The following is a 19,000-nucleotide window of genomic DNA, read 5'->3' as shown; positions in this document are numbered from 1 at the left end:
TGGAACTGCAGGTGCAGGTGGTTGCTAGTCGCCGAGTGGATGGTAGGCATGGAGCCCAGGCCTCTAGAAGAGCAGCCAGTTCCTTAACTATCAAGCCATCTCCCCAGCCCGCCATTGTGACCGTCCCTTCTCTTTATGTTTTAGACAGGGTCTCCTTGTGTAGCTCAGGCTGGCCTTAAACTCCCAGTCCTCCTGTCTCAGCCTCCTGAGAGCCAGGATGACAGAGGAGGGCTGCCACTCCTGTGGAGCTGTGTGTGCTGGGTGAGCTGTGCCCCTGAATGACCTCAAAATCAGTGTCCCGTATGGGCAGGGCCGTTGCCTTCCGAGGAGGCTTTTTCCCTGAGTGTCCCTGCGGTGAACCAGTAGATGCCATTGAGGAGGTGGCCGTGAGTCCCGGCCATGGTGCACACTGCAGACAGGTTTAGAGAATAGGCAGGCATCATAAACTGCCACAGGAGAAAGAGACTGGGCAGGAAGGGTCACGTTTGTCTGTTGTCCCTGAGCCCGAAGCGACAGCAGCTGCCAGCGTGGAGGTGTGGGTGGCCAGAACCAGGGATGGAACCAGCTGTGCAAAGGTATTGTGGGTAGACACACGCTGACTTGGGGTAACGATGGGACAGCACGTGGTGGGCACAGGCGCCTGGGACGGCCCATTCATATGTAGGTTCTGCTGGAGCGGGACATGCTGGTGGAAGAAATGACCTGAAATGCAAGGACCACTGGGAAGTGGGTAGATGTGGACTGGGAGCCTCGACATCCCAGACAGCAGCGGACCTTGGTTCTGCCTCTGCTGTGACCCAGGCTGTGGTCTGGCTTCCAGGCCTCGCAGAGCTCAGCTCTCCACCCATGACTGTGACGTGCTTTCTTGAGAACATTAACGTAGGGTCCTTTACCCCTTTCCCCCCAAGTCCGCGGGAATGTCTGAGGGTTCAGGGAGCAGGCATCTGTGCAGGCTCAGTGGGTGAGACCCTTCTCAGCATCCTCCATTGCCCATACACCACAGGAGGCACCATCTTGCTCTGTAGCCCAGGCTGTCCTGAAACTTGTCATCCCTTTGCCTCAGATTCTCGGGTGCTGAGATGATGGTTGTGAGGCACCGTGGCCGAATTCTTCATTTCTGCCTGTCTGAGCTGTCAGACCAGACTCGTGTGCAGTAGGCAGTAGTACAACAAGCGAGGACAGCCCTCTGGGGCCATGGAGTCCAAGAGTCCAGTGCTGTCCTGCTGTCTGTGGTGTGCAATGAACATTAACCCACAGAGATCAGGGCTGGGCGGGGGCTGCTGCCCCTGCTCCTCCAGGATTTGGCAAATTCGTTCTTTTTGTTTGTTTGGTTTTGGTTTTTTAAGATGTTTATTTATTTTATATATATGAATATACTATAGGTGTTTACAGATACTCCAGAAGAGGGCCTCAGATTCCATTACAGATGGTTGTAAGCCACCATGTGGTTGCTGGGAATTGAACTCAGGACCTCTAGAAGAGCAGTCAGTGCTCCTAACCACTGAGCCATCTCCCCCCCTCCACCCCCCCACACAAGTTCCTTCTATGAACTGTCCCACTGTGCTGGCCGCTGCAGCTTATAGGATCAGTTTCTCTGACAGTGACTGACAGGGTGCTCCCAGCCACATGGCATCCTGCTTACCAGCGAAAGGTGGTCACCTACAGCCACCCTGCAGTTGCCTTGTGAGACAAGGACTCATGTAGCCAAGGCTGACTCAAGGTCACTATGTAGCTAAGGATGGCCCTCCTCAATTGTATGGAATAGATGGTCTCCTGATCGCCCCTGATCCCACTACTTATACCTCCCTGCACAGGGATATCAGCTCAGCATTGCTGTTGGTGTTGCTGCAGTGTTGTAGCCTTGGTGACCTCTGCCTCCTCATGTCCTCCTGCCTCAGCCTCCTGGGTCCTGGGATGATAAATATACACCACCAGGGCTGGTTCCTTCCCTTACTTGAGATAATCTTTCTCTTCCCCCTCCTCCTCCATTCCCTCCTCCCTCCCGCCCTCCAAGTCTTCCTCTGTGTCCTCCATCTCTTCTTTTTCTTTTTCTTTCTGCAGTTCTGGGGACAGAGGCCAGGGTGTGATGCGTGCCCTCTGTGTCTCTGGAATCCCTGGCACCCAGCCCCTCTTTAGGAGCTTGTTTCTGGTGCAAGGTTTTGAAGCCCACGTGGGTCAGGTGGGATTAAGTCACTCAGACAACTCTAAAGTCCCTTAAATTGGCCACAGCAGAAAGATCATTAAACCCCACCACAAGTCCACTGCGTGTCTGTGGGTGTCTCCAGCTCCACCGTGGTCACAGGGTGACACACACTCTCAGGAGCCTGATGGCGTGGGCAGCGGCCTTCTGGACCTGTTTGTTGCTCAGAGAGCTGAGCTTTCTCTCTCAAGCTTGGAGAGAGCCACTGGCCTGTCCCCTCACATACTGCAGAGGTGGGGGCAGAGTCCGAATGAAGGCCGGCTGGGGGGGCCATCACCTGCTAGGTCCACAAGGTCCTAACACTGTGCTGACAGTGATGTGTTTACCAGCGTGGACACTCATGTCTGCATTTTGACTTTAGGATTTTGAGCTGTAACTGGTAGGCTATAGAGATCACTTAGTGAGGTACACACACCTGTGTGCTCTTCAGATAACACAGCCAGGTACATTCCCTCTGCGTGCTACTACCCTGGGCATGGCCTGTCATGGACACTGTGTGGCTTTCTTGTCTGGGTCCTCTGTGTCAGGCCTCCCCGCCCCCTTCTTGGCTGTGTGATGCACCAGTGTGTGGGTCACCAGGACAGGCACGCACTGTGGAGTACGAAGGCAGCAGAGCATTCTCTTCCTTTCTGAGATCTTGGCACAGCTACCATGTCTTAGTTTGCTGCTGCTGCTGCGTAGCAGGCATCCCCTATGCAGAGACTCCACACCACATGTGCGTGTGCACCTACACCAGTTCTGGAGGGTGTGTGTGTGTGTGATGCCTCTCTTGGGTGACCCGAGGTGCTGCTCCACTAGGACCGTGTACCAGCTCTGTAGAGAGTGTCTCCTTCCCAGGCCTCTTCTCAGAGACAGCAGGTCGCCTGGACGTGCAGATGGGAGCCACCAGGCCCTTTGTAATCGAGCAGTGCAGCCCGTGCGGGGATGTCTGAGGGTCTCGCGTGGCAGTGGGTTACCCTTGCAGCAGTCTGGCGGAGGGAACTACAGAAAACACAGCTGTGCCAGAGCAGGAGGGCCGGTGGGGCTTGAGGAGGCAGAGGAGGGAAGCAGGGAGACACCAGGAAAGGAAGCCTTGGTGTGACCCAGTCAGCAGGCTAGAGTGAGCTAATGGACAACCCCTGACGCCCAGCCCGCCGGTCAGCACTTCCCCTCTCCTGGCCCCAGGCTTTGCTCTCTGAGGCAGAGTGACGCAGGGTCAAGGGCCTGTGATCTCCCTGGCTGTAGTTTGTTTCCGGTCCCTTCCAGACTCTTTCCTCTTTCCTGTACCCCATACCTCTCTGTCCCCAGTTCATGTTACTTTAGGATCACCTGTAAGGAGTGTCTGCAGATGGTGGGCATAGCCCGTTTTTACAGATGGAGTGGCCTGGGGATCCCCAGGCAGCGTGCAGTTGCAGCCCATATGACAGGTGCTTGGGATGATGGAGACACAGCTTTCAATCTCCCCAGGAGAAACCCACCTAGAGAGATTCACAGACTCACCCGAGGTCACACGGCTGTGGGGCAGGAGATGTTGGCCTGAAGCTTGAGAGGGTCATTGCGTGGCCCCGTGGGTATAGTCGCCACTTGCCTGGGTGCTGCCGGCAGACATGGGCTGACTGGGCTTCACGCACCGCACCCGTAACCAGCTGTTGCCCCCGCCTTCCCTCCTCCTTGACTATTTTTAAACATAATTTCCTGGAAAACGGGGCTGCTCGCTCAGAAGACAGTTGGCTGGGAGGAGAGTGTCTGAGCTGTGTCAGGGCCACTAAATGTCCCTGTCCCCTCCTGACCACATCCCCAGGGTCTGTCTCGATTCCCATGTTTCAGCCGGTGAGGTCAAAGCCCATGGTCCTCGCTGGGGTCCATCCTTGGCTACAGGTGGGGCAGGTGATTGGGACCTCAGAATGTCACCTGCAGCCTGGGAGCTGCTGCCAGCACAGCTGCATTCTTCCTTCCAGTCCCAGGGAGCCTGCCACAAGTTCTAGACCTTCTGCCTCTGTTCACGCAAGCTCCTGCCTCTCCTGTTCCGTGCCCCAGATGCAGGTCGCTCCACTGTGAAGGCAGACACTGGGTCAGCTGATAGAGAGAGTCCAATCATCGCAATGTCTGAAAGGTTACTCACCATCACCTTCTGCCACAGCCATGGTCCATCCCCTGCCCGTCAGGGTCAGAACCCTGTGGTTGTGGTGTTCCTGTATCCAGCTGTTCTGAGCATCTGTCCAGCCCCATCCTGTGCACTGGGAGCCTGCATCCCTTGCCTCATAGCCCTACCTCCCCCAAAGAACCGGCAGTGACACCAGACTAAGAGACAGAATCTCATTGCAACACCCATCTTTCCGTGCACGAGTGTCTCCCACAAGGCACAGTGAGAGACTCCTAGCCGCCATCACTTTAGTGACAGGTCCATGGCCCACAGGGGTTGTGAACATTTGTTTCCCCAAGGGTCATCTCTGGGTCCCAGACACAAAGCCACAGACTGTTCACTACAGAGAGGCCAAGGCAAATACCAGGTCAGCTTCTAGAACCTTCTGTGAGTCCCACTGCTCCTGTGGTTCATGGTCCCTGGGTCACCAGCACCGCAGTCCTCCCAGTGCTGGGTTTGAAACACATGCAGTCACCTGGTCCCATCTCTGTCTGTGATCCAGGCACTCCAGTGAGTCTAGGGTGGGGATGAAATTACCCCTCCCCCTCCACCAGCGCAGGGCAGGGGAGGAAGTCAGCCCTGAGCACAGGCACACAGCCTGGAACAGGGATGGCTCAGTGGATAAAGGGCTTGCTGCACAAGTGTGAGGAACCAAGTTTGAATCCCTAGCACCAAGATAAAAAGCTGAGTGAGCCGCACAGTGTTACCCCAGTACTGGGGAGACGAAGGCAGGGGGATGACTGCGGCTAACAGATGCCAGCCTAATAACCATGAGCCCTAGGCTCAGTAACAGACCCTGACTCAAAACCAAAGGCACAGCCAGCCATGATGGTGCACACCTTTAACCCCAGCCCTCAGGAGGCAGAGGCAGGAAGATCTCTGTGAGTTTGAGGCCAGCCTGGTCTATAGAGCGAGTTCTAGGACAGCCAGGGCTACACAGACCCTGTCTGACAAAGCCAAACCAAACAAGCAAAACGGAGAAGGACGAGGCAGGCTTGGCCCGCCCACCTCTCCGGCCTCCATGTCAGTTGTCTTCTCTCTCTCCAGGTATGACCCAGAAGAAGGCTGGCCTTGCAGAGGTGAGTTCCCCTGTCCAAGGAGGCACTTCTCTGGACCCAAAAACTGTTGTGGGGGGCATTATCTGCACAGCAAGGGGCGGGGCCTTGGACACCTGAGCTTGGTGTGGAGCATACCACACCTGAGGCCTGAGAGTCCAGAGTCCGTGGTGGGACAGTTTTTCCTCATGCCCTCAGAAGGGGAGGGTGCCAGGGACTCCCAGAGCCTGCGGAGCTGTGGGGAGAGGGGAGCTAGGCTCTGGTGTCCTGAGGATGACATTGGGGCATAATCTGGGTCCCTGGGAGCAGTGTGCCCTCTGGTGGCCGATGCGGAGAACCACAAGCACCCAGTGACCTCTCTGGTGGTTCTTGGGTCCCCGGTGACCCCCCCCCCCCAAGCCCTTAGCACAGCAACCTTCTGCCTCCCAAGCCCTCTGCTTCTGCACTTACAGAACCTTCGGGCTACCTTCCCAAACTATTTTTGGTCCCTGTTCCCCAGGCTCCCTTGGTGACAGGGCAGCCAGGCCCTGGCCATGGGAAGAAGTTGGGCCATCGGGGCGTGGATGCATCTGGAGAGACTACGTATAAGAAGGTAGCTGAGACAGGTGTGGGGGGCTGGGAAGGGAAGTCCCTGTGGCCGGCCCACAGCCTCCCTGCACGGGTGTTGCTGTGAGGCTTGGTGAGAAAACCAGCACCATCCAGTCTGCTAAAGTGTCCGCTACCATGGATATAATATGGTCCCTGCTGTTTAGTTCTAGGAGCATTGTGTCACCCCATCCCTACGAGACATAGCTATCCCCTTTGAGCCCTGCACCCCTTCTATGATGGAGCCCCTGCTGTGTGTGGCTGTGGAAGGTGACTGTTAGCTGGACAGATGTAGCTGGATACCCCCAGTGTGGCACGGGGTGTGTGTGTGTGTGTGTAGGATACTGCACAGCACAGAGGGGCCGCCAGGGTCCTGACGCCACCAGCCCTCCCCACAGACCACCTCCTCCACACTGAAGGGTGCCATCCAGCTGGGGATCGGGTACACGGTGGGCAACCTCAGCTCCAAGCCGGAGCGCGACGTGCTCATGCAGGACTTCTACGTGGTGGAGAGCATCTTCTTTCCCAGGTAGGCCCTGGCACCACAGTGCACTGTCTATCACCAGTGAGGCTGCCTATGCCCCGCCTACAGCATCTTAGCAGCCGGAAGGAGGAGACACACATGATGTCTGCCCCAAGCTGGTCCTGTGAGTGTAGCTAGCTGCGTGTGGTTCTGGCCCCAAAACCCACACAAAAGCTGGACCTGGTGTTGGTGTCTAACCTCAGCACAAGGAAGGCACAGAATCCACGGCCACACTGGCGATCTCCTTCAGAAAATTCAGTGTAGCGGTGTCGTCCTCTGATCTTCACGCGCACATGAGCATTCGAGGAAGGGAGGGGTGACTGTTAGGGGGTCTCCTGGAAGCCAGTCACGGTATCACTAAGCAGCGACCCCGGATTGGTTGTGGGGTTGTGTATGGGACAAATGGAGAGAGGTACCCGAAAAGGCCACCGACCTCACAGCTGTGCCCCCTGTGCCGTCCTCTGCAGCGAAGGGAGCAACCTCACCCCTGCCCACCACTTCCAGGATTTCCGCTTCAAGACCTATGCACCCGTTGCCTTCCGCTACTTCCGGGAGCTCTTTGGCATCCGTCCGGATGATTACTTGGTAAGCTTATCAGTCAGCATCACCAAGTAACGAGCCTCCTCAGACTTGGAAAAAAGTGCTGAGAAAAACCTGAAAAAGCGGCTGCAGGCCACCTCCCTGGGGCAGGAGTGTGCGGTTCTGCTGGGTTCGGATGGACAGCACAGAGACATGGAGACCTGTGTCCCCTAACGGACACACCTCCCTGTGACCTCACATCTCCTGGGCTCCACCACCACTGAAGAGCACACACTGGGGACCACGTCTTCTTCAGCCATGGGGTCTATCTTGGCCCTGCCACTGCGGGCCCCTTGGGGCAGCCTGCCCTTTTGTGCTTTTCTGGTCTTGACTGGCTCCTGTTGACTTGGTCACAGCTTCCAAAAGGCTGCAGATTCATCTAGAAAGAGCAGCTCGGGCATCTTTGGTCAAGGGGTCCTTGGGGGACGTGAGCTTGGGGCACAGACACAGGGCAGGCACCTCAGTCAGTTCCCAGGAGGGTCCCGTATCACTCAGTGGTCATGATACACAGGGGCAACAGTGCAGAGGAACACAGCCAGGCGTGGGCATCCCTGCCTTCCAGAGATATATATGGCTCACCACCGCGGGTGGAGGACGGATAGACAGATGGCCTGGCTGGGGAACGGTGCGACACAGCTTAGACGTGTCCCTACCCGTCAGCATCCCCGCCTGGAGTGTGGGGAAGGAAATGGCCGTGCGTGCGCTAAGGACCAGCATGCACACAGCACGCCCGCAACCCAGGATGGCTGCTGGGTTGTGACCATCACACAAAGGTTCCGGGTAGGCATGCGTAGGAAGGAGAGAGGTGTCACCCGTTCACGGAGTATTCCTCAAAGCACATGACTATAGGAGCTGAAGGGAGGCTGGAGACCTGTCACAGGGCAGCATACCTGAGCCCGTCATACTGTGTGGACGGCAGTCTGTAACACAGAGCGCACCTCCCACCCCTGCCCTGCAGTACTCACAGAGCGCACCTCCCGCCTCTGCCCTGCAGTAGTCACAGAGCGCACCTCCTGCCCTTGCCCTGCAGTACTCACAGAGCGCACCTCCTGCCCTTGCCCTGCAGTACTCACAGAGTGCACCTCCCGCCCCTGCCCTGCAGTACTGACAGAGCGCACCTCCCGCCTCTACCCTGCAGTACTCACAGACCGCACTTCCCGCCTCTGCCCTGCAGTACTCACAGAGCGCACCTCCCGCCTCTGCCCTGCAGTACTCACAGAGCGCACCTCCTGCCCTTGCCCTGCAGTACTCACAGAGTGCACCTCCCGCCCCTGCCCTGCAGTACTGACAGAGCGCACCTCCCGCCTCTACCCTGCAGTACTGACAGAGCGCACCTCCCGCCCCTGCCCTGCAGTACTCACAGAGTGCACCTCCTGCCCCTGCCCTGCAGTACTCACAGAGTGCACCTCCCGCCCCTGCCCTGCAGTACTCACAGAGTACACCTCCCGCCTCTACCCTGCAGTACTCGTTGTGCAATGAGCCACTCATCGAGCTCTCCAACCCTGGCGCCAGCGGCTCTGTCTTTTATGTCACCAGCGACGATGAGTTCATCATCAAGACTGTCATGCACAAGGAGGCTGAGTTCCTGCAGAAACTGCTGCCCGGCTACTACATGGTGCGTGGGCAGGTGGGCGGGAGCCAGGCTTCTAGAACCTTGTGGGGGGGGGGGGGGCCCAGCGTGGGGAAGTGTGCAGGAATGCCCGCCTTCGTCCTCCCACCCTGCCACGCCCCGTGGGCCCACAGCAACGTCTCCTCAGGCTCCTGAGGGCCAGGGATGCAGTGAGCTACTGGCACAGACCGCTTTTGAAAGGCCAGAGGTACGGGGCTTCCTCCGCCTAACGGGGCCAGACTGAGATGGACCAGGGGTGTCAGGCGTGACCACCCTGGGAGCTCAGCGCAGGCCTTTGAAGCATCATTCTTCCACCGAATGATGCCCAGGTGGGACCCCAGATGTCACCCCAGATGTCCTGAGCTCAGGAGTCAGTAACTGTGTGCTGGGGATGGGATGAGAATTCTGACCTTCAGAGAGCACAGGGAGACTCCAGGCACACGCTTCAGCCAAGGATAGCTCAGAGGGAAAGGTGCCCGTCCCCAACCTGACACACTGAACTGCATCACAGGAAAACACAGGATAAGGGAAGAAGTGATTTCTGACTTCTCTGTGTGTGCAATGTCATGCATGTGTGCACAGACACACTGGTCCATGGCAAGGAGCCCGCTGTGCTGATGAGACGCAGCAACTGCAGACTGCACCCTGTCTGCAAACCAGGCTGTTAATAGGAACCAGAGAAGTAGCCCAGTGGTTAGAGCACCAGCTACTCTCACAGAGGACCTGCTCGGTCTCAGTTCTCAACACCCAATGTAGGCTTACAGCTGCCCATAGATGAGAGGTTGGTGGCATGGTCAGGGGTAGAGCCCCACCTAGAATCCCACAGAGGGAGGGGGCAGGAGGGCAGCTGTCCCCTTGCTCTTCTGAGATCTAAGGATCCAGCTGGACCTTGGTCATCCACAGCAGCCACTGGACAATGGCTCCTTGTGCTCACACCCTACAGAACCTCAACCAGAACCCACGGACACTGCTGCCCAAGTTCTACGGGCTGTACTGTGTGCAGTCTGGCGGCAAGAACATCCGCGTGGTGGTCATGAACAACGTGTTGCCGCGTGTCGTCAAGATGCACCTCAAGTTCGACCTCAAGGGCTCCACGTACAAGCGCAGGGCCAGCAAGAAGGAGAAGGAGAAGAGCCTGCCCACCTACAAGGACCTGGACTTCATGCAGGACATGCCCGAGGGGCTGCTGCTGGACGCCGACACCTTCGGCGCCCTGGTCAAGACGCTGCAGCGAGATTGCCTGGTAAACCCCGGCCCCTCACCTGGCGCTGCCATGCATGACACACTTCCCAGTTCACACGTGGGAAGCTGAGGCAGGAGGATTACTCAGGCAAGGGTCAAAGCATGGGTGAGTTAGCCTATCCCCATATAGACAGTGAAGATGGGGCTGTGATGCTGTCTGTGGCCAGGGTTTAGGAGCACAGGGATGGCCTGGCCTCTGTCTCCAACGCCACACAAAAAGAAACAGGAGTTAAACTACAAAGGAAGACCAGTAGAGTCAACTAACCTGGCCCCTTGGGGCTCTGAGAGTCTGAGCCACAAGGGCTGGACCCAGGCCTCCTGTTCGTAAGCTGCTGGCATGCAGCTCGGCCTGCATGTGGGCCCTGAACAGCTGGAGTACGGCCTATCCCAAAACCTGGCCTGTCAGTGGGATGTGTCCTGCCGTGTCTGACCTCAGTGGGACAGGAAGCGCCCAGTCTCACAGAAACGTGAAGTGTCAGTGGGAGGATATAGAGGGGGACCCCACCTGCTAAGAGAAGAAGGGGAGGGGGAAAGGATCATGGGAGGATGTGACTGGGAGGGAGAAGTGAATGGGATGTAAATTGGATACATAAAAATGTAAAACTAAATTTAAAAAAGAAAAGAAAAGGGGGGACTGGAGAGATGGCTTAGTGGTTAAGAGCACTGATTGCTCTTCCGAAGGTGCTGAGTTCAATTCTCAGCAACCACATGGTGGCTCACAACCATCTGTAATGGGATCTGATGCCCTCTTCCGGTGTCTGAAGACAGCGACAGTGTACTCACATATATAAAATAAAGAAATCTTGAAAAGAAAAAAGAAGTCAGCAAGTAAACAGAACTGAGAGGGTAGAGACCCCGCCCTCTATGAGTGGCTCAGGGCTCCATCCTCCTGGCGCAGAAACCAGGTGTGAGGGAGCCTTGCGGTAATGGTCCTGTGTGAGCGGGGTGTGAGGAAAGTTACCGCCTCCTGGGGATTCTGGGTGTCAGGAACAAGTGGAGGCGAGAGGGCACGGTCCAAAGACTGAAGGAAGGCTGAGCAGGGGTGGTGATACATGCCTGCCATTCTACACCTGGGAGGCTGAGGCAGGAGGATTGCCACATTTGGGTTTCAGTCTGGACTACATAGTGTTCAGGGTCTCATATAGCCCAGGCTGTCCTGGAAGTTGCTATATAGGCCAGGCTGGACCCAAAGACACTATCTGCCTCTGTCTCCCAAGTGCTGGGATTAAAGATGTGTATCAGCCAGGCGGTGGTGGCGCACGCCTTTAATACCAGCACTTGGGAGCAGAGGCAGGTGGATTTCTGAGTTCAAGTCCAGCCTGGTCTATAGAGTTCCAGGACAGCCAGGGCTATACAGAGAAACCCTGTCTCAAAAAACCAAAAAAAAAAAAAAAAAGATGTGCATCAAATAAGGCCTACCTAAAAGCAGTCTCTTAAGTCCCTGAACTCCTGACCTCCTGCTGAGTTGGGGAAAGGGGCAGGCGTCAGCAGTCAGCGCCCTGTTGTCTGAGCTCACTGTCCACAGCTCTGAAGGACCAGCTCCCGGAGCCTCTTGGCTCTTCTGCCTGTTCTGAGAAGCTCTGGCTCCCAGCCCTGGGAGTTACTACTCACTCCTGCTCCCCCCAGGACCAAGCAACCTCTTGCTGGGCCAAGCCCTCCTCCCCCCAGGAGAACTAGGTCCATCGCCTTCTTCCTGACAGCACTTTGCTGGGTCCCCGTTATGTTTGGGTTTGTGGCTGCACCGCCTGTCCCCTGACCTGTGTCCCTGGTGCCAGGTGTTAGAGAGTTTCAAGATAATGGACTACAGCCTGCTGCTGGGCGTGCACAATATTGATCAGCAGGAGCGGGAGCGCCAGGCCGAGGGCGCCCAGAGCAAGGCGGACGAGAAGCGGCCCATGGCCCAGAAGGCTCTGTATTCCACAGCCATGGAGTCCATCCAGGGCGGAGCTGCCCGTGGGGAGGCCATTGAGACAGATGACACGTAAGTGGGGTGCCCTCACTGTGGCCTGTGCTCCTTTCCAGTGGAATGGCTGCACATGTAGTTACAGCCCTGGGTATAAGAGGCAAAGGTGCTGGGCATGGTGGTGCACACTTACCTCCCAGCACTCAGGTTGGAGGCGGAGGCAGGGGAGTCTCATGAGTTCCAGGCCAGCCAGCACAGTGTAGTGAGACCCTGCGTAACAAAAAGAGGGACAATGGCTTTGCAGTGGCCCAGCAGAAGGCCTACATGATCCCCCCCCATCTAGCCAGCACACCATGGCCCTAAAAGGGAGGGTAGTGTGCCTTCAGAGTTGGGAGGGAAAGCTGTCAGTCACAGGCGTAGGGATACGCCTCTGAGAAATGCTGGCCACAGCTTACCTATGAGGGACACGAGTGAGCAAAGGCAGCTGGCCCCTCACCATCTTGCTTTTGTAGGGCTGTGTGGGGCCCCAGATGGGACCAGCTGAGCCTGTGCATCCTGTGGGGATGAGCCTGTGGGCCTGCAGATTCAGCCTCAGAGCTTCAGGCTGCTGAGGCACCGGACTGGGTCTCTTGGGGCAGACTTGTTGCATTAACACCTTAGGATGTTCGAGGCAGCCATGCGTTGGTGGTATGCACGTGCACAGAGGCCTCCTGTGCTTGCCTGGGCTAAGCCCCAGGGCGGCTTCTCCCAGCCCATCAGCTCCCACATGGTGGTCCCCCAGTTGCAAACCTGGCCCTCCTGTGTTCGGCTGATGGAGTCTCTCTCCACAGGATGGGTGGGATCCCGGCAGTGAACGGGCGTGGGGAGCGGCTGCTCCTACACATTGGAATCATCGACATTCTGCAGTCCTACAGGTGTGCAAACCATGCCTACCAGGTCAGCCATACTCACCTTTCCACCTGTCCACACCCACCTACCAACTCTCCTTGACCCCAGCCCACCTAGTCTTCATCTGCATCTGGGTTCTACCCCTACTCTGCCCCTGTCAATTCAGCTCAGTGGGTTCCTCTAAGCCCTGCCTCTTAGGCTGGCATTGGGCCAGTGGGCTGACAGTCTGGATCCCATCTCTCTCCAGGTTCATCAAAAAGTTAGAACACACCTGGAAGGCCCTCGTCCATGATGGGGTAAGTCCATTCACTCATCGCACCAGAGCAGGGGACAAACAGGTGCCCAGCACTGGCCTCTGGCCTGGTTTCCACATGAGTGCTGGGAAGGGTTTCACCGTGTGCTGAGCTGCTGAGGCTCCCACTGGAGCCTCAGTGAACCTCACTCCAGTGTTCAAGACTCCCATAGAATCGAGGCTTAAACAGAGAAATTTTCCGAAGGGTCCTTGGGATGGTGCTAGCAGAAGCTTCCAGAGTGTGTGCCAAGGTGAGGGAGGAGAGGCAAAGCAGCAGGAGTGGGGCTGAGGCAGGAGGACCCTGGGGTTGAGGTCAGCAAACAAGCCAAAGGCTGGTGCATGTGCGCGTCATGTGACCCCATCCCTGCCCCACCGTGCTTTCTTAGGACACCGTCTCTGTCCACCGGCCCAGCTTCTATGCGGAGCGCTTCTTCAAGTTTATGAGCAGCACAGTCTTCCGGAAGAGTTCCTGTGAGCCACCACCTGTGGGAGGGGGACAAGGACCAGCGAGTCCCCAGCTGGGGTTGGGGAAAGAGCAAGCCCAGATCCGAGACCCTGGGACATTGGGAGGGGCCGGCAAGCAGGGCTGCCCTCAGCCTCCTGTGCAGTCCTGAAGGATGGAACACAGGATGTAGACAATGACGGAGGGGAGAGTTGCCGCCAGGAAGCCATGGGATCCGAGGCCATCCCAGCGCTGACCCCTTGCCCCTTCTCCCTGACTCTGCAGCCTTAAAGTCCTCTCCATCCAAGAAAGGGCGTGGTGCCCTGCTGGCTGTCAAACCCCTGGGGCCCACTGCCGCCTTCTCAGCCAGCCAGATCCCCAGCGAGAGAGAAGATGTGCAGTACGACCTCCGGGGCGCCCGTAGCTACCCCACGCTGGAGGATGAAGGTGACCTGCCAACGTGGGCTCTGGGCACCCAGGAAGCCAGCTCTTGAAGGAACCTGGGCACATGGGCTGGGGCATGCCATACAGTGGATGCAGAGGTCAAAGGGCAGCCTGAGCCCACGAGGTGGTGGGAGGTGAGGAGGGAGTGCACCCGTGGGAAGGGATGGCTGCAGGTCCTGCGGGCTGCTCAGTGGTCCAGGATTCTGACATTAACATGACCAGAGTGCACGGGGTGGCTGATGCGCATTTACGAGGGCTGGAGCGCTACGTGGGAGGGAGGCGAGCTGCAGCCATACAGGCTCCTGTCTGCTGCTCCCCAGGCCGGCCTGACCTCCTGCCCTGCACCCCGCCATCCTTTGAGGAAGCCACCACAGCCTCTATCGCCACCACCCTGTCATCCACCTCCCTCTCCATCCCAGAGCGGTCCCCGTCAGACACGTCAGAGCAGCCCCGGTACAGGTAGGCAGGGTTCAGGTGGGTGGAGGAGCAGTGTGGAGCCCTGTGTCACCTCGCTCTGACAGAAGGTACCCATCTCCTCTGTCTTTACCGCAGGCGGCGTACGCAGTCTTCAGGCCAGGATGGCCGGTGAGCCCCTTCTCTCCCCATGGCCCCAGACACCTTAACAGGCATCAGCATTTGGCACTGAGCTCCAGGCGCCACCCCACAGACACTATAGGCCTGGCCGGCTTCCAGAACCTTCCGGTCCTCCTGCAACTCAGGTCCAGACACCAGAGCAGTGCCGGGCTCCCCAGCGCGTGGGCTGCTGGCCACAGGGCCACCTACCTGCTTGTGCTGCAAATGCACTCCAGGCCTCAGCAGGACCCAGTGGCAACTCCCTGGGGGTCACCCCAGGCTAGGACTCCCTGGGGTCCAGGAATTGCATGCAGCTCTGGGGTAGGGCTTGGGGGGACTGAGGCTGGGCCGTCCTCCACAGGCCCCAAGAGGAGCTCCATGCAGAAGACCTGCAGAAGATAACTGTGCAGGTGGAGCCCGTGTGCGCTGTGGGGGTTGTGGTATCCAAGGAGCAGGGTACAGGGTGAGTGATCCCCTCGTTCAGGGATGCTGATGCCGCAGCAGCCCATCAGCCCTGCCTGCCCTCGATACCAGCTGAGGTGTTCAGGGTTGTGATCTAAATGAGTGTGTGTACCTGTCACCCATGCACTGAGGCAGGGGATGATGTCCTTTTTGTTTATTTCTCAAGACAGGGTTTCTCTGTATGGCCCTGGCTGTACTGGAACTCACTCTGTAGACCAGGCTGGCCTCGAACTCAGAAATCAACCTGCCTCTGCTTCCCAAGTACTGGGATTATAGGCCTGTACTACCACTGCCTGGCTAGGATGATGTCTTAGGGTTTCTGTTACTGTGATGGTTGAGCGCCATTACCATAATTTTGGAAGGGAAGGGCTAATTTCCACTGTTAGCTCCATCACTAAGGGAAGTCAGGGCTGAAACTGACTGAGATCCTGGAGGGTGCCTCAGCCAGTTTTATACCTAGGACCACCTGCGGGGTGGCCCTGCCCATGATGGAGGGCCCTCCATCCCACATCAATCAACAGAGTGCTCCACGGACTGGGTGTGGTGGTGTACACCTTTAATTCCAGCATTCAGGAGGTAGAGGCAGGGGAATCTCTGTGAGTTCGAGGCCAGCCCAGCCTGGTGTACAGACTGAGTTAGTTCTAGGACAGCTAGGCTATGTTGAGACCCTGTTTCAAAATAAATGTGAAAATCAGTTAAAGAAGAAAGAAAATGCCCTGTAGATTCGTGTGCAGGACAGGACAGTGAGGCAGGGGACAGTGGGGTGGGGGACAGTGTGATAGGCAGACTCAGGCGGGACAGTGGGGTCGGGGACAGTGTGATAGGCAGACTCAGGCGGGACAGTGGGGTCGGGGACAGTGTGATAGGCAGACTCAGGCGGGACAGTGGGGTCGGGGACAGTGTGATAGGCAGACTCAGGCGGGACAGTGGGGTCGGGGACAGTGTGATAGGCAGACTCAGGCGGGACAGTGGGGTCGGGGACAGTGTGATAGGCAGACTCAGGCGGGACAGTGGGGTCGGGGACAGTGTGATAGGCAGACTCAGGCGGGACAGTGGGGTCGGGGACAGTGTGATAGGCAGACTCAGGCGGGACAATGGGGTGGGGGACATTTTCCTCACTCGCAAGTCCTTCTTTAAGGATACCGCTTTGTTGCCGGGCGGTGGTGGCGCACGCCTTTAATCCCAGCACTTGGGAGGCAGACGCAGGTGGATCTCTGAGTTCGAGGCCAGCCTGGTCTACAGAGTGAGTTCCAGGACAGCCAGGGCTACACAGAGAAACCCTGTCTCGAAAAAAAAAAAAAAAGGATACCGCTTCATGTGCAGTTGACAGAAAGAGAGAGATGTGATAAATCCAGTTAGGGCCGGTAGAGTGGGATGTGCACAAAACCATCTCTGACCCTATCACCGTTTGGTCTCCAGAGAGGAGGTCCCCCCACCGGGGGCATCGGCTGCCGCCACTGTGGAGGTGGACGCTGCCAGCCAGGCCTCAGAGCCTGCCAGCCAGGCCTCAGATGAGGAGGACGCGCCCTCTACAGACATCTATTTTGTAAGTTCCCCCAAGACCCCTCCCTCAGGCCCCTCTGGGCCCTTGGCGTCCAAGGCACCTACGGACTGTCTCTGGTGTGATCACTCTGGGAGGCAGGGCCGTTGCTCCTCTTGGCTGTGGGGACACCTGAGCAAACACTGAGTGAGGCCCCGTGTCTCTGGCAAGCTGGGAACCCATGAGACAGCTTCATCCTTGTAGGGAAGGTGATGCTCACCATAGTGGGCCTGGGGACCCGGTGAGTGACTGGGGGCTCCATGCCACCTGCTCTGTGAGATGGGACATACCTCTTCGTGGACAAGGCTAGTTTAGGATCTGAGACCATCTATGACTGTCCCCGTCCACCACGGAGAGAAATGCTATCATGGTTTCGGGCCCAGAACAGGGATATGCCCATAAGCAGATCAGAACTGTAGCAGTCCCCTGGGGGTCAGCTAACATCACAGTGTCATCTCTTGACCCTGGTGCTGGGTTGTCCTCTCCCACCTGGGATCCTCACTGCTCCCTACTAACTCACCCACTGTCCCTAAGCTGCTCCAGTGAGGCCCACGCTCCCACCCGGTTAGGCATGTTGGGGCCAAGGGTGTGTGTGTGTTGCTGGTTTGGGCCTGGGAGTGCCCAGGGCTGTGTCCTGGGTCAGGTTCTGTTCTTGAGGGGTCCCTAGTCCCTGACCCAGCCACACATCCTGCTTCAGTCGCCTGTGCCTGTGCCCCGCTCGGCTGCCCACCTGCATCCCTGGCCTGGTTCATCATCCTTTACCCTCTCCTCTCTTCTTCCTCCCGCCCGGCCACTGTGTGGCCAGTTCGCCCATGGGAGATACTGGCTTTTCTCTCCCCGTCGTCGCCAACTGCAGGCCGTGACTCCAAACCACACAGGCGCTGTAAGTGACCACAGCCCGCCACGCGTGGAGATGGGGCTCCGGAACACAGCACCCTACACCTTTTCTCAAGTGACGGAGGGAAATCACAGCTGTAGTGTAGGTCAGCTGAGCCCTGCCTAGACCAGCGACACGCTGTGACCCGAGCGCCATTCCCTCTCAACTACCCATCTGTGGCTAGGTCTGCAAGACCCCAGCCTACTCTTGCCACGGGTGTGGGCGCTCCATCATTACCCAGGCTGGAGTGTTGCTGAGCCCTAGGTCGCAGGGACCACTGAACCAGGATCCGCCCTTCCCTCCATTGCATACTTCACAGGAGGAGAAACTGAGGCTAAGGCCACACAAGGAACCCACAGGGCACAGGGTTCAGAAGAACCCATCCTCATAGTCCATCACTGGTCCTAGTGACCTTCCAGGGCACGTGACTGGGCTGCGGTGGGCCTTGTAGCTGGGGCTGTTACCTCCCTTTCAACAATAAGTACCAGGCCCAGCGAGACTGGGTGACCTGCCCAGACCTGTACAGCTCTGGAGGTAGCAGGACGTCTGTAATCCCAGCATTACGAGGTGGAAGCAGGATCTGCAATTTCATTGAGTCAGGGATGGCTAGGTTGGGGATGCAAGGCTGCCCTCTGCAGGGTACACTGTTGGGCTCCTTGCAGGAGGCATTCCATGGGCATTTGGCTGGCCTCTGGGGGGGGGACACCCAACCCCACCCCACCTCTTTAATCACCTGCTCAGCACTGTCAACCTTGTTGTCTGAGGCCCTTTTGTGCCCCACTCCCGGAATTGGGCTCCTTGCCACTGGGAGGCCCTGCAGAGAGCGGGGTGACAGCCCAGGACTGGCTCTCTTGGGTTCCGGCCCTGTGGGAGCCCGATGAAGCTCAGCTTGGATGGAATTCGTGGGGAGTCATGTCCCTGCACCTACAGTGCTCAGCGGCCAAAGCTGCAGTGTTCTGTCTGCCCAGGCTCAGCAGCAGGCTGTTTGGGCTGTCGAGGGTAGGGGTAAGCTCAGGGAGGGCAGAGCAGGGAGGGCCCGCTCCACTACAGCCGGACAGATGGGGACCAGGGCAGTGGAACAGATGGGGCACGTGGGGAGGAGGAGGGGAGGAGAGCCCCGGCCCGCCCTCTGCCGCCCCTCCCGCACCCCTGCTTCACTAACTGCTTCCTGCTGCTGCTCTCCCTGCCACCCCATCGCTTCCCCAGGGCCAAGGGTCGGGGCAGGTGCCTCTCACAGGGAACCGGGGTTGCGGCTGCTCCCCAGGGTTGGTGTCCTCCTCTTTTACTTTCTGTCTCTTCCTTCTGCCTGTCTGCTCCTCGCCCCCTGCTCTTCTGCACCCCTCCTGCACGCGCTGCGCAGCCCACCGACGAGAGGAGCTGGGTGTACTCCCCGCTTCACTATAGCGCGCGGCCCGCCTCCGACGGCGAGAGCGACACAGTAAGTCCCCAGGCAGGGTGGAAGGACTAGGCCGGAGCTCCTCCCCCTCCCCTGGTGACTCCCTGCCCTCCTCTCCTAGCTCCTTCACCCCTTCCTCCGGCGACTCCTCTTTGAATCCTCACCAATTTTTTTTTTTTTTTTTTTTAAAGATTTATTTATTTATTATATGTAAGTACACTGTAGCTGTCTTCAGACACCCCAGAAGAGGGCATCCGATCTCATTACG

General features: G+C 57.7%; 1 protein-coding gene across 5 annotated transcripts in view; it reads left to right on the top strand.

Annotated features, from left to right (window-relative positions):
* Positions 1 to 19,000, top strand: part of Pip5k1c (phosphatidylinositol-4-phosphate 5-kinase type 1 gamma) — a 28,193-nt gene that overhangs the window by 6,729 nt on the left and 2,464 nt on the right. For 2 of the 5 annotated variants that reach the window (XM_052164810.1, XM_052164811.1), the window contains exons 2-18: positions 5,370 to 5,401; positions 5,877 to 5,969; positions 6,361 to 6,491; positions 6,953 to 7,070; positions 8,527 to 8,679; positions 9,617 to 9,916; positions 11,691 to 11,896; positions 12,649 to 12,732; positions 12,954 to 13,002; positions 13,385 to 13,469; positions 13,726 to 13,887; positions 14,205 to 14,343; positions 14,437 to 14,469; positions 14,819 to 14,920; positions 16,339 to 16,465; positions 17,265 to 17,342; positions 18,697 to 18,774. In XM_052164810.1, the coding sequence (XP_052020770.1) occupies positions 5,370 to 5,401; positions 5,877 to 5,969; positions 6,361 to 6,491; positions 6,953 to 7,070; positions 8,527 to 8,679; positions 9,617 to 9,916; positions 11,691 to 11,896; positions 12,649 to 12,732; positions 12,954 to 13,002; positions 13,385 to 13,469; positions 13,726 to 13,887; positions 14,205 to 14,343; positions 14,437 to 14,469; positions 14,819 to 14,920; positions 16,339 to 16,465; positions 17,265 to 17,342; positions 18,697 to 18,774 (1,970 nt within the window). The remainder of the gene's footprint in view (positions 1 to 5,369; positions 5,402 to 5,876; positions 5,970 to 6,360; positions 6,492 to 6,952; positions 7,071 to 8,526; positions 8,680 to 9,616; positions 9,917 to 11,690; positions 11,897 to 12,648; positions 12,733 to 12,953; positions 13,003 to 13,384; positions 13,470 to 13,725; positions 13,888 to 14,204; positions 14,344 to 14,436; positions 14,470 to 14,818; positions 14,921 to 16,338; positions 16,466 to 17,264; positions 17,343 to 18,696; positions 18,775 to 19,000) is intronic. The other 3 variants (XM_052164812.1, XM_052164813.1, XM_052164815.1) reach the window with 3 other exon arrangements.

The sequence above is a fragment of the Apodemus sylvaticus genome, chromosome 20, assembly GCF_947179515.1.
Source record: "Apodemus sylvaticus chromosome 20, mApoSyl1.1, whole genome shotgun sequence".
In the NCBI taxonomy this organism is placed as follows: Eukaryota; Metazoa; Chordata; class Mammalia; order Rodentia; family Muridae; genus Apodemus; species Apodemus sylvaticus.
Note: the sequence above shows the minus strand (reverse complement) of the source record. Positions and strands in the feature narration are given on the sequence as shown.